Raw genomic sequence first — 22092 nt, 5'->3', positions numbered from 1 at the left:
GCAATATTAAAACAAGCGTATAGTTGACAAAGTCATCTATATCCCCCGCCCATTTTAACACGTTATGATCCCAAACCAGGTAAATGACCCAACATTTCTCTTAGCCCATGTCAAAATAGCTGCAATGGAAATTCTAAAATAAACATTTCTAAAACTCCTTAATATCAAATGGCACTAGTTCAGTATGTGCTTTATATACAGACATGCAATGTTTGGCAAGGAAATATTCAACAGTTTATTTGTTATACTCCTTAAGTAAACCAATCCTATATTAAAACTTTAATCCAACTTGTTGTCATGGAAACATAAACAATAAAAATTTCTAAAAGTGCTTTATATCAAAAGGGACCAGTTAAGTATGTGGTAGACATGCAAAGTTTTGTAAGAAAGTATTTAACGGTTTTTGAGTTACGCTCTGGAAACGAACACCAGCCCTGTAGAACCTAAGTCAAACTTGTTGCAATGGAAACGTAAAAAATAAAAATTTATTAAATTCCTAAATAGCAAAAGGCACCAGTTCAGTATGTGCCTAGTAGACATGCCAAGTTTTGTAAGAATGTATTTAACAGTTTTTGAGTTATGCTCCGGAAACGAACACCACCCTTATAGAACCTAAGTCCAACTTGTTGCCATGGAAACGTAACAAACAAAAATTTATAAAATTCCTAAATAGCAAAAGGCACCAGTACAGCATGAGTCTGATAGACATGCAAAGTTTCGTAGAGCAATATTTAACGGTTTCTGGGTTATGCTCCGGAAACGATTTCGGGACGCACACACACGCGCACGCACGCACACGGACGGAACCCATTTCTATATCCCCCGACAACTTCGTTGGGGCGGGGGATAATTATACAACTGCAGCCAGTAAATAATCTTGTCTGCATCAGAAAAAACTCTTATTAATAGTCTTTATTTTTTTAAGTCTCCAAGGGAACAATATTCCAGCTAAATGACTGCAGGCTGTTAATAATTGAGTCTAGGCCTGACAAACCAGTGAATAATAGTATCTTTTGTTTGTCTTTTTAATGTTCCACTCAGCAACATTCCAACTGCAGCCAGGAAGTAAAGTAAAGTAAACCAGTGGTTGATATTGTGAACAAAGATCCAGTCCATCTGGGTAGGCTGACAAATCGCCCAGACTGATTACCCATCCATTGAGTTAGCTCATCATTCATTGGTGGAGAAGAGAAAGAATAGGGTCAGTGTCTGGGATTTAGGATTAAGATCCTAAACATTTATTTTAAAGCATCTTGCAACAATTTTAAATTTGTGACAGACATTTTACTTATTTTAAATGTCTGAAGCATCATTATTTTTTTCAAGCATTCTCTCATCTTCCCAAGGCAAGGGAATTTGAATTTAGAGACTAACTGAAGCAGTTTCAGACATGTTTCAGTCTGATGAAGTCCTTTACTTTTTGGGGAATTTGCAATGAACCAACACAGGAAATGTTACGTCCTAGAAGCTGCCGCACTCTAAAACAACAAATGTCCTGTAGGCTCCTTGGTATGGAGATAGTTTGTCTCACAAAATTCATAAATGTTGGGTGCGACAATCTTCGAATGTCAAACATCTCCTCTAAACAGTCATAATCTCTGCGAGTAAATTGGCAACCTGCTTTTATCAGTAGTGTTATAATGTCAGAAGGCATTGACTTGAACCAGTATTCACTGAGTACTATCCTGACATTCAGATCCACAGCGAGGTAGCGAACAACATCCAGGGAATGAAGACTAAATGTATCGGCCGGTACAGCGTCTGCATCATAGCCGTAAGAGTGTAGTAACTTCATCATTTCTAAACTGCCCATCAATAGTGCTTGTGCAAAAAAACCATCCTGCTGCTTGTCTGTGTCCTCTCTTACATCAGCTTCACAATCCAGCAATACATGTGCCGCCTCAATGTGGTTTGTTCTAATGGTTTGAAGTAATTCATTGCATAGGTAAGACTTCCTCTCCTTTGTGTTACCAACTCTGGAAATAAGATATCTGCATATGTCCTGATGTTCTCCCATGGCAGCAAGCATTAGTGGAGAGTGGTCGCCGGGGAACTCAATGGCTTTGTGGCGAGAGTCTACATACTCAAAGAGGAACTCCACAACATTCAGTCTGCCGCCATGCACAGCAAACCAGAGTGGAACTCGGGGGAATGGATAAAGACTTAGACACTCATCAATTTCAAACTGCTCAAGGTTCAAAACCTGAGCATCGACGCCATATTCCATGACTAGTGCCCTTACAATATCCACATGGCCGTAATAAGCTGCGCAATGTATTGAAGAATATACATCCACACGCCTTCCAATATTAAACCTGCGTGAATCGTTCCAAGCAAAGCCCATTGATATCAGAAGATGCATGACATCAACTTGACCATATCTTGCTGCTGTGAACACTGGGGGAATGTCTTTTACACATTCTTGACTGGGATTAATTTGTGAGGTCTGAATGAACTTTTGAACAGCAACGACATCACCAGCTTTTATGAGATACTTCAGGTTCACAATGTTTAGATACTGGACACTGATTTCAGGATCATCGTTCCTGGATGCCATCAGTGTTGGGTCTTTTTTTGTGTGTTTTTCTCTATATTTGTGTTTGGTTATGTTGGTGAAGAATATATAATTCCACAACTACTTGTCCTTTTCTCAAAATTTCCGGGATGTGTAACTTTTTCATGTCCACAAGGTTGGAGCTAGCTGGATGGACGGTGTTTGGACAGCCTGAAAATATCAATGAAAAACATAAAACAAGAAAACTTATTTCCACGCATGTTAAACGTCAGATTTCTTTTCCATGAATTAATTATTCATGTATTTTGAAAAACGCTAATTCAACTAGCAAAGTGTACTAGCAAAAACAAATGCAGTTCTCCCTCCTCCTTTCTAGTTGGTCCCAGAAATTATTGCATACCACCATGCTTTTCCAGTACGATACCATTACCTTTGGTTTGGTTCAGTGAAAGTTATCTTCCCAAGGCAAGGGAGTTAACTGACTTGTAAAGCCCAGTTTTCATCATTGCCGAACTAGGCTAGAACATCTGGGCTTGATCGTAGCGCCACCAGAGGTTATTACGAGTTATGCCCCTTCTATGTCCCTCCTATTGACCAATCAGATTCCACCTCTCATATCACCTACATTTGCTTCAAACAAATTGGTGGTGTCCAATCCAGATTATCTGATCCATAACCAAGACCTATATTATAACAAAATGGGTCTTACTTCGCAAAGTCCATCAAATCACTGCAATCGACCGAAATCTGCACGGTATTTTACGAACCGGATGTCAATTTTGTTTTGACTATGAAGCCAGTCCAGCTAATACATAACTCCATAATTCCAGCCTAGTTTGGCAAGGGTGTAAATTGGAATTTTATAGTCAGTCAACTACAACCTGTTGCCAGACTCAAGTACCTTGCTGACCCGTGAAGATCTGGGATAGAATAGGTCTTCAGCAACCCATGCTTGCTGTTAAAGTTGACTGTGCTTGTCGTAAGAGGCGATTAATGGGATCGGGTGGTCAGGCTCGCTGACTTGGTTAATAAATGTCATCATATCCCAATCCCATAGATTGATGCTCATGAAAACAATAACTGGATTGTCTGGTCCATACTTGATTATTTACAGACCGCGGTCATATAGCTGGAATATTGCTGAGTGCGGTTTTAAACAACAAACAAACTAACAAACAAACAAACCAAGAACCTTGCCTCCAGATAACATGAGGAACCTGAAGACATCCCTATTAAAGTAACTAAATGACATGTCTAATGCAAGGCAACTCTAAAACAGTAAATGCCTACAGTTACCTTAACAATAACTTTACATGCACTTTTGATTTAATGACCTTACTACCAGATGGGGAAAGGAAAGCCTCAGTGGTCCAGTGGATAGAGTGTCTGCCCGGACAGTGCCAGTTCAGGGGTTTGATCCCTACCAAAAGACGTTAAAAGATGGTGTCATCACCAGATGCCAATTATCATCAGAGACTCGTCAAACTAACAAGAACAACGTTGAACACAAGTCAAACCAGTTAGAATTACAGTCCATAATAAGCAAATTTTGAAACACGAAGAAAAAGCCATCCATATTTCAATACTTTCAAAATGGAGTGTTGCTTCATTTAGTTAACATAGATCACAATACTTTTAACTTACTTAATACTAGGCTGCCAAAGTGCAAAGTAGGGGGTAGGGGATGGGGTATGCAAGGTAGGGGGTAGGGGGTGTGCAAAGCAGGGGCTGGCGGATAGGGGGTTGGGTATGCAAGGTAGGGGGTAGGGGGTAGGGGGTAGGGGGTGGGGTATGAGAGGTAGGGGGTAGGGTGTTCTGGATAGGGGATGGGGTGTGCAAGGTAGGGGTGGGGTGTGCAAGGCAGAGGGTTGGGGTGTGCAAGGCAGAGGGTGGGGGTATGCAAGGTAGGGGGTGGGGTATGAAAGGTAGGGGGGATAGGGTGTGCTGGGTAGGGGGTGGGGTGTGCAAGGTAGGGGGTAGGGGTTGGGGTGTGCAGGGTAGCGTGTAGGGGGTGGGGGGTGCAAGGCAGGGGATGGGGGTATGCAAGGTAGGGGGTGGGGTGTGCAAGGCAGGGGCCGGGGGTATGCAAGGTAGGGGGTGGGGTATGGAAGGTAGGGGGATAGGGTGTGCCGGGTAGGGGTAGGGGTGTGCAAGATAGGGGGTGGGGTGTGCAAGGTAGGGGGTGGGGTGTGAGGGTAGGGTGTAGGGGGTGGGGAGGTGCAAGTCAGGGGGTGGGGGAATGCAAGGTAGGGGGTTGGGTGTGCAAGGCAGGGGGTGGGGGTATGCAAGGTAGGGGGTTGGGTGTGCAAGGCAGGGGGTGGGGGTATGCAAGGTAGGGGGTGGGGTATGAAAGGTAGGGGCATAGGGTGTGCTGGGTAGGGGGTGGGGTGTGCAAGGTAGGGGGTGGGGTGTGCAAGGTAGGGGATAGGGGGTGGGGTGTGCAAGGCGGGGGTGGTGGTATGCAAGGTAGGGGGTGGGGTGTGCAAGGCAGGGGGTAGGGGTTGGGTATGCAAGGAAGGGGGTAGGGGGTGGGGTGTGCAAGGTAAGGGGTAAGGTGTAGGGGGTAGGGGGTGTGTTGCAAAGTAGGGGGTAGAGGTTGGGGTATGCAAGGCAGGGGGTTGGGGATAGGTGGTTGGGTATGCAAGGTAGGGGGTAGGGGGTGGGGTTTGAGAGGTAAGGGGTAGGGTGTGCTGGGTAGGGGGTGGGGTGTGCAAGGTAGGGGGTAGGGGGTGGGGTGTGCAAGGAAGGGGGTAGGGGGTGGGGTGTGCAAGGTAGGGTGTAGGGGTCTGGGGTGTGCAGGGTAGGGTGATGTTGGTGGTAGGGTTCACTCATACTTTTATTCTTACGCAGTTTCCAAAGTTACTACAGTGAACACGGTGAATAGCAATATATTAATTAGGGTGACTATTGGGGCTATTTTCACTTTTGCGTACTCCACACTACTGCAAGGGTATTGCTACAGTTGTCAACTATTAAACCAACCTTACGGGTCATGTCATCCTGATGTGTCAGCTTGATGGGGAGGAAAGCCTGATTGATGCAGGGCTTACATGTTCACACAAGGAGGGTTCAAGTCTTTTGCATTGGCTGCTGTTACTATTTTTAGAAAGAAGCCTAGGATGTACACTGTGAACTCAACCCTTGGAAACGTGTTTTCAGACTCATATACCAAGATATTTACAAAGGGTTTGGCTGTATTCAAACGTTGCCCAAATACCTTGTATATATACAATACAACAATATAGTCAAGCCTCGTTAATCCGACAATTGGCTTTTTCACTAATCTGGACACTAATGAGGGGAACCGATTACATCAGTGCTATTTAGACCCTTTAATCTGACAGTCTTGTACTCCCAATCTGACACACCAAATTTGTAACGAATTACCGAAATCACTCATTATTCAGTCTCGTTAATCAGACACAGTGATCAGCGTACTCCGTGGTCATCCGCCCCGCGAGTTCACAGCCCGTGTTTTGATGCGAGACGAGTCGGCTGGTAGCTGCATATTACAACGGCTGCAGAGCTAAACTTCCTTAACAATAAACAATTAATGCTTCAGCCTTAGAAACTAACAGTTTTCGTCCACTAGTCCTTATAATGATAACATATAGCAAAACCCTTATAAATGGCAATTTTCTATTAGTCCTGGGCAGTTTGGCAAGGACTATAGGACTAGTGCCAATTTCTAACCCTGTGCTTTAAATAAAGAAAACAGGATAAATCACATACTTAGATTACCTCAATCTCATTAAAATCCGATACAAGTCCTCGCTATCAACGAGGACGTTCCATTACAATGTAACAACAATATGAATATTTATTTTATATTTTTTTATTATGTGTTTGAATCTTTATCTATTGTGTAGTTGTCTGATTTTCAATCACAAACGTTGATACTACTTAATTTTGTTTATCGGACATACTCGTTAATCTGACATAATTGTATCCAACCCTCAATGTCAGATTATCGGGACTTGACTGTAATTGGTAATGTGCACTCTGACAGTGCTTGTAACAGCAAAGTCTGCTCCAGAGGAGGTCCGGATCCCAGACCCTTTTTGAAAACCAAATGTTGTATGTTTACACACAGGACCATGTCACAATAAAAATAAAAAAAGGCGCAAAAAAATCATATGATTTATGATTTTTTTGCGACTTTTTTATTTTATTGTGACATGGTCCTGTGGTTTACAGGAAGAGAATTTATTGATGTCAACTTCTTTATTATGAGGAACACAAAGTTTCGGAGTATATGCTTACTCCTTCATCAGGTGAATTCATCAAGTCATTCACCTGATGAAGGAGTAAGCATATACTCCGAAACGTTGTGTTCCTCATAATAAAGAAGTTGACATCCATAAATTCTCTTCCTCATGTGTATCACTTCTAAATGTTTTCAAAGACAGTATCAGTTGTAGGCAGTAAACTTGACAGAGAGGATTTTGATATTTTTGACCCCTCCCTTTCTAAATGATGGATCCGCCCTTGTCTGCATTTGACTTCTGTAGAACGATAGGTAAGCATAAGCATAAGCAACTATAGTAGATGTGAGGTAGTTGCACTTCAGACAGTTCAGTTGGGCCCCTGCAGTAGATCGACATTGCTACGATTTCGCATAGATAGCACTTGGCCTAGTGTCTTGTCACTTGTGTTCATAGACTTATTCAACAGTGACTGGTACGCAACATGTGACGTGGAAATAGAAAACGTGACAGAATATGATCCACCAGTCAATACACCTATCTGTCTCACCAATCATTTACCATTTTCACGTGGAAGAATGTCTGCCTGCTTCTCCATTGACAACTCATCAGCCGACAACCATCAGGGGAAGTAACTCTGACCTTGTTGATTTCACGACACGTGCACGTTATTGGTCATAAACTCGCTTGCTTCGCCGACACAGCATTCAGGGTTCGTATCTGAGAATATATAACATATGAGAAAACTTTTTCGCGTGGAGACATTAGGGCTTTTGGCACCGCCCCTTACTTTATAGAGATTATATTATTTGATTAGATAATGGTTTAGAATTGGCACTCGTCGCGAACGGCTGCAGGCTAAAACGGCACTTCAGCAAAACGTCACCGATTTCTCGGGCAAGAACGGCACCTCATTTGGCGAAAACGGCTACAAATGTTCGGGCGAAAGATGCATCTCTACTTTTAAAAACGATAAGCACGATACATGTAGGATATGCTAAACATACATGCTTTATTATGTAATGTTGTAGTATAAATATTTTCCTTGGGCGCGGAAACGGTCTGTTATCCGCAGAAACATTCTTGTGATGTCGGCTGCCGACAGAAATGGGAGATATATGAAATAACTTTAAAATTACTTTTTATTTCCTACTTACAAAAACATATCTGTTTTCATTGGTAACGTATCTGTTTTCATTGATACCTTATCTGTTTTCGTTGTTAACGTAAATGTTTTCATTGGTAACGTACGTATCTGTTTTCATTGGTAACGTATCTGTATCATTGGTAACGTATCTGTTTTCATTGGTAACATATCTGTTTTCATTGGTAACGTATCTGTTTTCGTTGTTAACGTATATGTTTTCGTTGTTAACGCTTCTGTTTTCCATGGGTAACATATCTGTTTTCAATGTTAACGTATCTGTTTTCGTTGTTAACGCATCTGTTTTCATTGGTAACGTATCTGTTTTCCTCGATACCCTATCTGTTTTCCATGGTAACGTATCTGTTTTCATTGGTAACGTATCTGTTGTCACTGGTAACGTATCTGTTTTCATTGGTAACGTATCTCTTTTCAATGTTAACGTATCTGTTTTCGTTGTTAACGCTTCTGTTTTCATTGGTAACGTATCTGTTTTCCTTGATACCGTATCTGTTTTCCATGGTAACGTATCTGTTTTCATTGGTAACGTATCTGTTGTCACTGGTAACGTATCTGTTTTCATTGGTAACGTATCTGTTTTCAATGTTAACGTATCTGTTTTCGTTGTTAACGCTTCTGTTTTCATTGGTAACGTATCTGTTTTCCTTGATACCGTATCTGTTTTCCATGGTAACGTATCTGTTTTCATTGGTAACGTATCTGTTGTCACTGGTAACGTATCTGTTTTCGTTGGTAACGCTTCTGTTTTCATTGGTAACGTATCTGTTTTCCTTGATACCGTATCTGTTTTCATTGGTAAAGTATCTGTTTTCATTGTCAACGTATATGTTTTCTTTGTTAACGTATATTTTTTTGTTGTAAACGCATCTGTTTTCATTGGTAACGTATCTGTTTTCCTTGATACCGTATCTGTTTTCGTTGTTAACGTATCTGTTGTCACTGGTAACGTATCTGTTTTCATTGTCAACGTATATGTTTTCGTTGTTAACGTATATGTTTTCGTTGTAAACGCATCTGTTTTCATTGGTAACGTATCTGTTTTCATTGATACCGTATCTGTTTTCGTTGTTAACATATCTGTTTTCGTTGTTAACGCATCTGTTTTCATTGTTAACATATCTGTGTTTATTGGTAACGTATCTGTTTTCATTGGTAACATATCTGTTTTCATTGGTAACGTATTTGTTTTCATTGGTAACATATCTATTTTCATTGGTAACATATCTGTGTTTATTGGTAACGTATCTGTTTTCATTGGTAACATATCTGTTTTCATTGGTAACGTATCTGTTTTCGTTGGTAACGTATCTCTTTCCTTTGGTAACGTATATGTTTTCGTTGGTGACGTATCTGTTTTCTTCTGACATTTTTGTTGCCTCCCACTCTAACGTCACAGGTATAGTCTGGAAGGTAATTTAAGGTACCGACGTTTACTACAATATCTGAAAAACTATCGGACCAAGTCCAGTCAAAGTTGGTATGAGATTATTAAACAGTCATACATAACTGGATATTACATTTAAAGCCAGTCGGTGCATGAATAAAAAAATCTGTCTATTTAGCTATCACTATATTTCATCAACAACCAGACCTGTTCGTCACGGATGGAGCGAGCATTCATTGAAACAGCCATCTGCATAATGCTACCCCTGCGTCACAGGGCCATATGACAGAGTTGAACCAATCAACTCAACTCAAAAGGGTGCACGGGAATCACGCACGCACGAATACTAAAATATTTGTGTCACAGGAACTTTTGTTGTTGAGTGTATATTACCTACATTCGTCATTACAACAACATAATTTAAAACTAAAAACCGGCCATTGAAAACACCCGCCTTCCTGGGATCGATCTTGGGACATGGGCTATAAATAGATCCACCTTCCTCGCGGCCTCCCCACGAAGAAAATGTTATTTGGGACACACGTTTGCGCTTGCGGTTGTTCACGAAGACGGTAGCGTGTCTTGACAGGAAGCATGGCAGGTGAGTGTCATCAGCTGTCTTATCATATTTCACTCATCATAAAAAAGCTTGAATATTATAGCCAATTTACACAATCATAAATTATACATGTAGTTTGTTGGTAAAATTGCACTTGGGTGCCTAGAAATAGGTAAAAATCAGGATTAGGTTATTCCTTGCTGCGATTAATGTATAAAACGAGTTGAATGTATTGAGAATCCTTGAATAGCTCTGCGTCCTAATTATCAAGTAACAAACTTCGTTTTCATGTCCGTATTTCAGATAAAATTGATAAAACGCAGGAAAAGTTATATCCGGGGATTACAGAAAATGATGACGATGTAGCTATTTTTAGACTGGGATTTTCCACTGCGCGAACGTTATTGCGCTCATATGCTCCTTGTAATCGTTTGAACACAAACAACCAAAATCGCTGTCAAAGTTGATTAAATAATGAAAATTATTTCCACTTGATCATGTAACAGTCATCAATTCCGTCAAAGAATCCCTCAGGAATGATGTTTGGTTTTACATATGTCTTGCATTTAAACATATACCCAAGGTACATTTAAATGTGTTCAACGATACTGTATAATAATGTAAGTCCCGATGTGTCTTCAATAGCATCTGAAATATATATGATACATGGGGGTGATAAAACGTGAATGATTAGGTTGACTATTCTTTTAGATATGCCCTTTTGCGCTTAGACGGAACCCAGTTGCAAAGATGGCCACGAGAGGGGCACGGGTGGCTATTCGGCTTGTCCCGGAATAAACGAGTTGGTCACGAATGGTGCCTTCATATCGGCTCGTTTCAATACGTATGGGGGCGACACCACAGCGAAATTTACTTAATGCACTCCTGAAGTTTTTGGGCATGTTAAATTGAGTATAAGGTTCCATGCAGTAATTCTGTTTGGAAAGTCGATAAGTTCTCAATTTTCTATCATTTTGATTTTTGTCGAAGGTTGTCTCTCCATGCTTCCAATGTTTTCAGTTCATATGCATTAATAACACTATCGATCACATTCTTGGATATAAAAGTTTCAACGTTGTAGGAATTACTCGACCCTTGGTTTTGAAAGAACTTGTAAATCCTGTAGTTCCATATCTTAAATCTTGATATTCTCTGAATTGTCTTGTAAGATGAATATTCGTCTGTTCTATCTATCCACAATCATGTTCACCAATCTTCTCCACTGACGTAACACGGCTTTCCACAGGTCGACACACATTGGAGTCCATCCCATCTCCCCCTGTACTGCATCATTAGGAGTATATGTTCCGACTCCAAGAAAATGTCTTCGCGCTCTGTTTTGAATCTTTGTAATTGTAGAAAATTCTCGAGTTCCCCCAAACCGATGCACCATACGCAATCACAGGTAGCACAATTGCATCATATAGTTTGGTATACGCATCATTGGGGAGACCACTCAGTGCTTTACTCTTAGCAATGATAAGACCTCTCTTCTCTGACTGTGAAACTGTTTTTGCCGTTGTGTTAAAATCCAGGAATTCATCAATTAAAAGTCCGAGATAGTTGTGTGATCAAACTGTCCTTAGTGGGACGTAGTAAAACAAGACAATTCGTTCTGCTGCACGATGGGTTACGAAAATGTACAATACCAGTCTTTTCTCTGTTAACACACATCTTGTTATCGACACACCACTTGTGAACATGACTTAGCATTATTTGGAGGTCCGTTTTATTCTCCGCGAGTAATACAAGGTGATGGCTGACTGGTGTCTCCTGATATCAATGGCTTCTTGTAGTATCCTATGACGTGCCTGTTGTTGCTGTTGTTGGTGGACAGGACTTTGGCTGCTTCCCACTTGATGCATCCAGAACCAAGATCATGCCTTCATATCATTGGTTCAACCATGAACCGTGAACAGAGAAACATATCTTCCTAATGCTTATGTTATGCAGCTATCTGATATAACTAGGTAATGTTTTGTTTGTTTATTTGTTGTTTAACGCCACACCGAGTCTGGACAAGACAATCCAGTGATTGACACCATGTGCTTTGATCCACGCAATTGGGATACTATGACATGCATCTGAGTCTCTGAGAAAATGGCATCACAAGTCAGTATCTCGTGTGTCCGCCATGTGCATTGATGACTGCCGTGCAACGTCGAAACATGGAATGGATGAGGCGGTTGATGAAGGCCATAGGCAACTTGAGTACACACTCTGAGGAACGCCTGACGCAGTTCAGCTGCAGTTGTCGGCCTTGGTCGGACGTCATTTAGCCGTCTTTAAATGTCGTCCCACAGGTGCTCAATGGGAGTTACATCGGGACTGAGGGCAGGCCACCGCATGGTTCTGATGCCATTCTGCTGGAGGAAGTCTCTTGTTGCTCTCGCAGTCTGTGCAAGGGCGTTATCATACTGAAACTCGAGGTTGCGGCGACGTGCCAAATGAGGTATGGCGTGTGGTCTCAAGACTTGATCAATGTACCGAGCTGCTGTGAGACCATTGCCTCTTCCTGCACCGATGTTCTGGTAGACCACAGGACCCACCCTCTGTGCAAGACTAATTCCACCCCACACCAAGATGCTCGGACCATACCACGAGTCTCTCTCAACAACACAAGCATCCGAATAACGTTCCCCACGGCGTCGCCAGACTCTCTCTCTCTCTCTCTCTCTCTCTCTCTCTCTCTCTGCCATCTGCTGTTGAGATGCAGTGACGGCTCTCTTTATGTAATACAACTAACTGATAGAACTAGGCTATGTAATACAACCATCTGATATGACTTTGTTATGTAATACAACTACATGATAGAACTAGGCTATGTAATACAACCATCTGATATGACTTTGTTATGTAATACAACTATATGATAGAACTAGGTAATGTAATACAACTATGTGATGTCACTAAACTACCGGGCAAAAGAAAGTTTTCACTTTAAAAATAGTTGTATAAAAAGCAAAAAAAGCTGGTACGGGTTTGAACCCCCGCTGAAAACATTCGCCCAAATGCGACATGACCACAACCACAACGCAGATTTTCGAACGCAGCTTTCCAAATCATGCATTGTTGAAAACGTGCAAAACGTGATTTTGAGACATTGGTCCAAATGCACGTGCGTGATTGTGGCATAAATACCGACGTTGGACAGAGCAGGCATTCAGTCAGCATAAAACCACCAAGAATATGCCCAGACTTACACAAGCGCAACGAGACAGAGCGATCGGTATGGCCAATATGGGGGCTACTCAACGTCAGATAGCCAGAACCTTCAACTGCTCCCAGACCACCATCAGCAAGTTGATAATCCGCTTCCAACAGACAGGACAGACCGGCCAAGATCGGGAAGACCGAGAGTGACAACACCGGCCGAAGACCGCTACATCCGGCAGATTCACCTCCGAAACAGATGTGTGACGGCGACGTCAACGGCGACAGCAGCACTAGGGCATGCCATCAGCAGACGAACAGTCCTTCGATGACTTCGTACGGCTGGTATACGAGCCTACCGACCCTTCCGTGGAATGGCCTTGACCCGTCTACACCGTCAACGCAGACTGCAATGGGCACGAACTGTACGTCAGTGGCAGCGACGTGACTGGGCGAGAGTCGGTTCTGTCTGTTCAGGAACGATGGCAGAGTTCGAGTTTTTCGACGAAGGGGAGAGCGACTGGCGCCAAACTGCATTAGAGAAGTTCACCCGTTTGGAGGTGGAGGCTTCATGGTATGGGGTGGCATTTTTTTATTTTGGCATTTTTTAATTTTGCAACAAGACAACGCAAGGCCTCACACCACCCGAATTGTTCCAGACTACCTGAACAACGTTAACGTCAACGTATTGCCCTGGCCACCTTGTTCTCCAGACATGAACCCCATTTAACATCTCCGGGATCATCTCATCGTCAGGATATGGCTGTAATATTGCCGATGTGACGTTAAATTGTAACTTACATACTCACTCCGGGATCATCTTGGTCGTCAGCTGAGACAACATGTACCGCCTCCAGCGAACCGACAGGAACTTGAACAGACTCTATTGAACTTATGGAACAGGATTCCTGTTGACGTTATCCGCCGACTGACAACGCCAATGAGCAGGCGTGTGTTGGCGTGCATGGATGCCCAGGGTGGTCACACTCGCTATTGATGACATGTTACCTGACTACTGTGTCATTAATGGACTCTTCATGCACTTATTCAATGAACTCTGATTTGTGTAATTTTTAATTTGGGCCCCTTGACTCTTTCTTTGTGTATTGCGGAGAATGCAATATCGGCATTACAATGCATTTTCATTCTAATTCATGGAAAATTATTTCTGTTTATAAATTCATCATCATAAATCTCACATATGCCTTTGTTTTTGGTGTTTGGTCAAGTGAAGTCGGTGAAAACTTTCTATTGCCCAGTAGTTATGTAATACAACTATCTGCTATGACTATGTTTTGTAATACAACTGTCTGATAGAACTATGTTATGTAAAACAACTAGCTGATAGAACTATACTATGTAATACAACTATCCGATTTATCTTTATGTAATACAACAATCTGATATAACTATGTTATTTCATGCCACTATCTGACATGACTAGTTTATGTAATACAACTGTCTGTTATAACGTCTTTATGTAATACAACTATCTGATATAACTATGTTATGTAATACAAATATCTGAAAGAACTATGCTGTGAAATCCAACGATCTGATAGAACTATCTGATATATCCTTTTTATGTAATACAACTATCTGATATATTTGTGTTATGTATATTACAACTATCCGATATATCTTTGTTATGTAATACAACCTTTTTGATATAACTATGTTATTTCATGCAACTATCTAACATGACTAGGTTATGAAATACAACTATCTGTTATAACTTCTTTATGTTATACAACGATCTGATATAACTTTGTTATGTAATACAACTATCCGATTTATCTTTGTTATGTAATACAACGATCTGGTAAAACTAGGTTATGAAATACAACTATCTGATATAACCTTGTTATGTAACACAACTATTTCTTTTAATCTGTAAGTTTAACATGCGGTGATCTACATAATGACAAAGGTATATTTGTAAACAAATAACGTGTAAAGCGAGAGATTATGTTGTGCGCCACTTTTAACAATATTTCAGTAATACCACCGCCCCGATGTTAATTGTCAAGAAAGAAGATATAGGATTAGGTTGGAAGCAAGGCATTACATTTAGGGTATGACGAACATCTGTTAAAACAAAATTGATTTCGAGTGCCAACGAAACTTGAAGTAAATAATGATCACAATGTAAATATATTTTTGACATTAACAATTATTATTTTCTTAGATTAGTATTTGTTATTCACATTCATGTATTTAACTGGTTATACGGTGGTTCTAGACGAAATACGACACGGACTAGAGAACGTCCATCTCCCTGAATCCCCTGGTCCTCGCCAAGTCTCCGCCGTCACTCCCTATCAGAGCTTAGAGGAGTCTCCCGCACCCCTAGCTACGCCAGACCAGGGTCTACCTGGTGCACACCGAAGTCTTGACGAATTGAGGGATGCAGGCAACACCACTCTACGACCAGGCGTCTTCCATTACGATCGTAACAGGCGTTCCCCGGTCTCCATGGCATCTTCGACACGTGACCCTGATAACACCATGCCCAAAACCGGTTAAATGACACTTTTGATAATTAAGTGTATTCAACTCTATTGTTTGAATGATGTTGCATTAAAGTTTTTAAAGTTGAAGACACCAAAATAGAGCAATACAATAAAGTTGTTTGATCAATGCTACAATAGGCCTCTGTAAGGTTTTCAAAAGTTTTTGTGGTATACAACAAATCTTCCGTATCAAGGGTATTATTTAGCCTATGTGGATATGTGTGATTTGAGCATGGCTGCAGCAGCGTCTTTGGGATGCCAGACACAACACCTTAACGTTGGAAGTTCTTCGGTCAGAAAGACTGCCAGCGTCTTTTATTGTGCGATAACTTCCAAATGGTTTTCAATGGTTTTCTATAAAGTAGACTGCATTTAAGGCTAATTTGTTGGATGGTATATTTTTTTTAATAACCTAACTTTTATGCAAAGGATGGAGTGACTTTCAGACTTGAAATGCTTGCAGACACAATTGCAAACATTTCGGTTAATGCTCGATCTCCGCTGGCTAATTCGTGTCAATACTTTCTCTTGTGCCGATTATCCAATCCACAGGGGACAGGACACTTTTTTAGTTTGATTTGACAGTCATTTGTGCAGTATGCTTCAGCTGCAAACTTAGATTTGAAGTCAGGTATCAAAATAGGATATGCGTTTTGTATTTTGTTGTGTGCCACATGAGTGGGCGAGTAAGCATAGGCAGGGGCCACCCCTTTTCAAAGTTTGTCTGTTTATTTCTCGTTTAACGCCACACTCAGCAATATTCCAGCTGAACACCTTGGTTCGAAGGACATTATTTAATAATGTTAGCAAATGAATTTTGCTTTGGAATTAGAAGATGCCTTCACATTACCCAAATAGACAGTTTATATATGTCCTGTATGTCTCTTTCAGAGTTGCAGATCAAGACCTTCATGATGAATAGCCCGGATGACGACGACATTGTTCCTGAATTCATACAGTCCGTGTCCGATCACAGTCACGACAGCATCCACGTTCAGCCTGCGTTTGGAGAGCTGGCTCCGACACGGCGAATACGGTCTGGTATCCCGGAGTACATCCTGGACTCGATGACAACGGTAGGACGTTACAGAGTTTGGTGTTTCATCTTAACATAAATTGTCAATGAAAGAGAATAACCAGCCTAGATTTCTGCCGAAACAGATTCCACTTGATCAAATTTGGTGAAATTATATCAGCGGAGCACTGAAAATCAGTGATGACACCAGGTGTTCGCGAAAAGGGTAAGCATGTCCTGCCGTACCGGTAGCACCCATTCATACAATTTGAATAAAAAAGTAAGTTTTTATTGTCTGACTCAGCACAGCACTACTCCTGCCATGCTACGTCAGCCTGTAAACAAACCACACAATCAAGTGATCGATGGACCAGAAAATCCAGACACAAGGGTACCATTACTGATATTGTTAAAACTAATGAAACTAATAAAAAGTCCATGATCGGCTGAAACTCATGGCAATGATGCTGTACGCAGCGCCGTGGATGGTGATACTGCTCACTGGAGTGGTGTTCACATACCGCCGTCGTATGACAGGAGTATTGTTGGGTGCAGCGTTAGGCAACAGTCAATAAAAGTAACGAAACTCATTTCCATGATCAAATGAAATCTCTACCAAAGATCCATTTTACGCTTTAGACATACCCGTGAAGATCCGGGGTAGAATAGGTCTTCAGCAACCCATGCTTGTCGTAAAAGGCGACTAACGGGATCGGGTGGTCAGGCTCGCTGACTTGGTTGATGCATGTCATCGTATCCAAATTTCGTGGATCGATGCTCATGATGTCAATCACTGGATTGTCTTGTCCAGACTCGATTAATTACAGACCGCCGTCATGTAGCTGGAATATTGCTGAGTGAGGCGTTAAACAACAAACCAACCAAACTTACTTCTTTATGGAATGTGTGTGAGCGGTAGGTTCTACCGGTTGAGCAGGACATGCTTTCCCTTTGGTCGAACACTTGGTGTCATCACTGAATATACTTTAATTAGCGTTTTCCTTGCAGACTGACTACACAATACTCCTTGTGGGACCAAGCTTCTTGCGAGGGGTTGACAGGGAAGTGCAGAACACGGACGGACCTTCCATGACTGACACAGAACATCTCGGTGTACGTTTTGGATACATACAGTTGCTAAACAAGAGCTTTCTCAATGGCGTGGACAACTCAAAGATCTTCCCAGTTCTTGTGAAAGGAGCCGACAGGAGCCACCTGCCACCATGGCTGGAGACGGGGGAGTTTTATACCAACAACACGGATAAATATGGTGTCGGGTGTATGGTGAGGAAGATGATAGCTCAGTACAGGGAAGAACGTGCAACCCATAGCTGCTGATGTCAGCTCAGTATAGGGATGATGCTGTTGATGTCAGCTCAGTATAGGGATGATGCTGTTGATGTCAGCTCAGTATAGGGATGGTAGTGTTGATGTCAGCTCAGTATAGGGATGATTTTGTTGATGTCAGCTCAGTATAGGGATGATGCTGTTGATGTCAGCTCAGTATAGGGATGATGCTGTTGATGTCAGCTCAGTATAGGGATGATGCTGTTGATGTCAGCTCAGTATAGGGATGGAAGTGTTGATGTCAGCTCAGTATAGGGATGGTGGTGTTGATGTCAGCTCAGTATAGGGATGATGCTGTTGATGTCAGCTCAGTATAGGGATGATGCTGTTGCATGTGTCACAGCTGGAGACAGCACATTGTTGTCGAACTTATATTGAAACCTTTCCAAGCTTGTATTACCACCATTTCCGATCACGTTTTGATTGTTTTGTATTTTTTGTAAAAGGAGTGATTTTATTTTGTATCAAATGGCGTTGTGAAGCATTATTTACGATGACTGTTTTTAATTTGAAAATCAAGATAATGTTTGATACCATTCATGTACCATGGTAATATTTATATCTACACTTTTTAGCATCAGTGGCCTTCATACGAAGCAAAACTCCAATACTGAAATAAAGAATCTTGAATCTTGAATCTTGAAAACTTGACTTGATATAACAGACAGACAGTTTATTCAGTAAGAAGGCCATAGGCCCATAATACAGACACTGGTTGATTGCATGAACTAGCTTGTCAAGGAAGTAGTCGATTTAAGTTTCTCTTAGCCGTTGGACTTTATATAGATATAAACATGTGTTATATACAACATCAAAGTTGTAGCGACCTAAACGCCGATAAGTATTATAACAGACATTGAATTGACAGTCCGTGTTGCTCCTGTGGATATCAGAGTGAAAACGCCCTACATTATTTTTTTACTTGCTGTAACTTTACTCAGATAAGACTTAATATGCACTTTTACACTACCGGTTATAACCTGGATACTATTATGAACGGAAACAATGTACTTGCTCACTCTGAAAACCAGAAATTAGTTGAATCCGTCCACGATTTCATCATCAAGACAACACGTTTCAGCTCTTCACAAATTAATAATTAAATTAACCGGACAATAACCTCATGATTGACTATTACTTTTGTTACAAACGACTTGTTAGACACACACAAGCTGTAACTTTCTATTTATGTTCACTTTGTATTTGTATTTGATTTAATATGTACAAACATATTATTTAAACAATGTCTATATCGATGACGTCACATCCTTCATTTCAATATGTCACATATGTTGTATAGGAGCGGTGTTAACATAAGCTGTAAAGCTTGTTCACCAATATCCAACTCATTTCAATGAATAAAAATATGTTTAAACCACAACATCAAAGTTTTCTGATGAAATAATTTCAGTAAAAGATGTTACAGTTTGAAACTTGATATACTGTTTAAGATACATATTTCTTAGGGCTGAATAACGCTCACATACAAGTATCATGAAATTCATCTTCAATATAAGATATACTATTTTCTATACAATATTTACATCGTTCAGTGTATGGGACATTTGTGTATCTCCCCAAGTCAGTTGCAAGTTTAAACTTGCTACATCTGAAACGAGTCATACATATTCTCAGATGTACTGGTATGGGGAGTGTAAGATATTTTTCTACATTTAACAGGGATTTAAAATGTTTATAATAAAAGGTATCAGATATGCCATTGATAGAACTACACCATGATTGTTGAAGGTTATCAAATAATCTTTGCTTAAAAAGATGAATAAATACCTTCACATTGCCAACATCTTGTGTTAACCGTACATATCCAAAACCTAATTTAAACAAAATATTCTTAATGTGAGTAGCCCATGTTGTGCGACCAGAATGGTCCAGTGATTTGAGCATTAAATAACATTGGCGAGGCAGTCTGCGCTCGTCCAAACGCAGTAGCCTGCACCAATACTTGATGGCCCTTGTGGTATACACAAGTTGGAGAGGGACTCTTCCGCACTCTCCTAAAACCATTGCATTGTTTGTTGTTTTACCTGTATTTAGAAACCATTTACACATTTTGTTTTGTACATCTTCAATAATTTTACAATATGAGATGCCCCATATTTCTGCGCCGTGACAGACAATAGGCACAATCATAGCATCAAATATCTTAAATAAATCTTGACAGGGTATATTACCAACTTTCTTTTGATATCTTTATAATGTCATAATGGCCTTGTTACTCTGTGCAGCAAGAGTATTGAATGCCTTAGTCCAAACAAGTTTGGGCGTGAATACAATACCCAAATATCTATAAACGACACGGTTTCAATATATACACTATTAAATGTCCATTTTTCATAATGTCTAAGGGGTCCGCCATTTCTGAATACCATAACTTTAGTTTTCTTCAAGTTTACCTTCATGCCTGTGGTATTGCAAAAATGTTCCAAGGCATTGATCTTCTTTTGTAAATTTAAAGGTGTATCAGCAATAGATGACACGTCATCAGCAAACATAAGTGCATATATTGCTGGGCAGTCTTTAGTAATAAAGACAGTTTGTCCTCCATAATTTTCCATAAAATTTACAAGTTAATTTATGAATATTAAAAACATCTGAGGGCTGAGGATGCATCCTTGACGGGTACCTATATTACACTTAAAGTATTTGGATAACCCAGTAGGTGTTCCAACACAGGCACACAGTTTATCGTACATTGATGTGATAATAGACAAAAACTTTCCGCAGACACCAATATCAGCCAAACTCTGTAACAACATATTGTGATCAACATTATCAAAAGCTTTTGAGAAATCTACAAATAAGCAGTAGAACCTTCCTTTCTTTTTACATCGATACTTTTGGATAATTGCCTGTAGTGAAAATATATGATCTGTCGTGGAATAGTTGGGTCTAAATCCAGCTTGAGATTCGTCAATGATATTGTTATCATCACACAACCTCTGTAGTCTAGCATTAAGAATAGATGTAAATACTTTGCATATGGTATCAATGAGTGATATACCTCTATAATTGTTGGCATCATTCATATCACCAGACTTGAACAGAGGACAGATGATACTTTTCCCCCACACATCTGGAAAGTTACCACTCTCAAAGATTTTGTTAAATGTAATAACTAAAATTGGTGTAATTTGTTTTTCTGAAGACTTTAAAAATTCAGCAGCAAACAAGAACTTTCTAAATGGCGTGGACAACTCAAAGATCTTCCCAGTTCTTGTGAAAGGAGCCGACAGGAGCCACCTGCCACCATGGCTGGAGACGGGGGAGTTTTATACCAACAACACGGATAAATATGGTGTCGGGTGTATGGTGAGGAAGATGATAGCTCAGTACAGGGAAGAACGTGCAACCCATAGCTGTTGATGTCAGCTCAGTATAGGGATGATGCTGTTGATGTCAGCTCAGTATAGGGATGATGCTGTTGATGTCAGCTCAGTATAGGGATGGTGGTGTTGATGTCAGCTCAGTAAAGGGATGATGCTGTTGATGTCAGCTCAGTATAGGGATGATGCTGTTGATGTCAGCTCAGTATAGGGATGATGCTGTTGATGTCAGCTCAGTATAGGGATGGTGGTGTTGATGTCAGCTCAGTATAGGGATGATGCTGTTGATGTCATCTCAGTATAGGGATGATGGTGTTGATGTCAGCTCAGTATAGGGATGATGCTGTTGATGTCAGCTCAGTATAGGGATGATGCTGTTGCATGTGTCACAGCTGGAGACAGCACATTGTTGTCGGACTTATATTGAAACCTTTCCAAGCTTGTATTACCACCATTTCCGATCACGTTTTGATTGTTTTGTATTTATTGTAAAAGGAGTGATTTTATTTTGTATCAAATGGCGTTGTGAAGCATTATTTACGATGACTGTTTCTTAATTTGAAAATCAAGATAATGTTTGATACCGTTCATGTACCATGGTAATATTTATATCTACACTTTTTAGCATCAGTGGCCTTCATACGAAGCAAAACTCCAATACTTCTGAAATAAAGAATCTTGAATCTTGAATCTTGAATCTTGAAAACATGACTTGATATAACATGAACCTATGCTTCATTCGACTGTAATTTCGTATCCCCCACGTCTCATCTCTTGCCAACGTTCAGTACTTTCTCAATATCTCAATATCTCAATATCACCTTGCAGGCAATCACGAACACAGTCATGTTAAAGTGAACGCGTTCCTTGAACGGGTATTATATTTATGAAA

General features: G+C 40.7%; 3 protein-coding genes across 8 annotated transcripts; 1 reads left to right on the top strand and 2 right to left on the bottom strand.

Annotated features, from left to right (window-relative positions):
• Window positions 1-914: 914 nt before the first annotated feature.
• On the bottom strand, window positions 915-7347 carry LOC124143146 (ankyrin-3-like). Of its 4 annotated transcripts, none has more exons than XM_046511977.2 (3): window positions 7282-7330; window positions 3812-3935; window positions 915-2725 (listed from the first exon to the last, which is right to left on the bottom strand). In XM_046511977.2, the coding sequence occupies exon 3, from the start codon at window positions 2555-2557 to the stop codon at window positions 1385-1387; it is 1173 nt and encodes a 390-aa protein (XP_046367933.2). In that variant the 5' UTR covers window positions 2558-2725; window positions 3812-3935; window positions 7282-7330; the 3' UTR covers window positions 915-1384. The 4 variants fall into 4 exon arrangements, with proteins under 4 accessions (XP_046367933.2, XP_048250851.1, XP_046367932.2 ...); XM_048394894.1 differs by having other exon boundaries at window positions 3855-3935; XM_046511976.2 differs by lacking the exon at window positions 3812-3935 and having other exon boundaries at window positions 7282-7347.
• Window positions 4166-5347, bottom strand: LOC125378943 (extensin-like). The gene has a single exon (XM_048394911.1). It carries the CDS (start codon window positions 5345-5347, stop codon window positions 4166-4168), a length of 1182 nt encoding a protein of 393 aa, XP_048250868.1.
• A 2251-nt stretch (window positions 7348-9598) lies between the features above and the next one.
• LOC124143145 lies at window positions 9599-21862 on the top strand. 3 transcript variants are annotated; one of them, XM_048394892.1, is made up of 5 exons: window positions 9599-9870; window positions 15224-15502; window positions 16386-16570; window positions 17518-17685; window positions 21079-21862. In XM_048394892.1, the coding sequence occupies exons 1-5, from the start codon at window positions 9864-9866 to the stop codon at window positions 21238-21240; spliced, it is 801 nt and encodes a 266-aa protein (XP_048250849.1). In that variant the 5' UTR covers window positions 9599-9863; the 3' UTR covers window positions 21241-21862. The 3 variants fall into 3 exon arrangements, with proteins under 3 accessions (XP_048250849.1, XP_046367931.1, XP_046367930.1); XM_046511975.1 differs by lacking the exon at window positions 21079-21862 and adding an exon at window positions 18019-18493 and having other exon boundaries at window positions 17518-17863; XM_046511974.1 differs by lacking the exon at window positions 21079-21862 and having other exon boundaries at window positions 17518-18493.
• Window positions 21863-22092: the final 230 nt, after the last annotated feature.

The sequence above is a fragment of the Haliotis rufescens genome, unplaced genomic scaffold (assembly GCF_023055435.1).
Source record: "Haliotis rufescens isolate VD_foot unplaced genomic scaffold, xgHalRufe1.0.p SCAF_131, whole genome shotgun sequence".
NCBI lineage: Eukaryota > Metazoa > Mollusca > Gastropoda > Lepetellida > Haliotidae > Haliotis > Haliotis rufescens.
This window is presented reverse-complemented; position numbering and strand designations above follow the sequence as displayed.

Bases quoted from the DNA above. Each gene is read 5' to 3' on its own strand.
- LOC124143145 (XM_048394892.1), top strand. The intron at 15,503-16,385 runs GTTAAATGACAC...TGTCTCTTTCAG, and splicing joins TAACACCATGCCCAAAACCG to AGTTGCAGATCAAGACCTTC. The intron at 16,571-17,517 runs GTAGGACGTTAC...TTTTCCTTGCAG, and splicing joins TCCTGGACTCGATGACAACG to ACTGACTACACAATACTCCT.
- LOC125378943 (XM_048394911.1), bottom strand. From the start codon at position 5,347: ATGAGTGAACCCTACCACCAACATCACCCTACCCTGCACACCCCAGAC.
- LOC124143146 (XM_046511976.2), bottom strand. From the start codon at position 2,557: ATGGCATCCAGGAACGATGATCCTGAAATCAGTGTCCAGTATCTAAAC.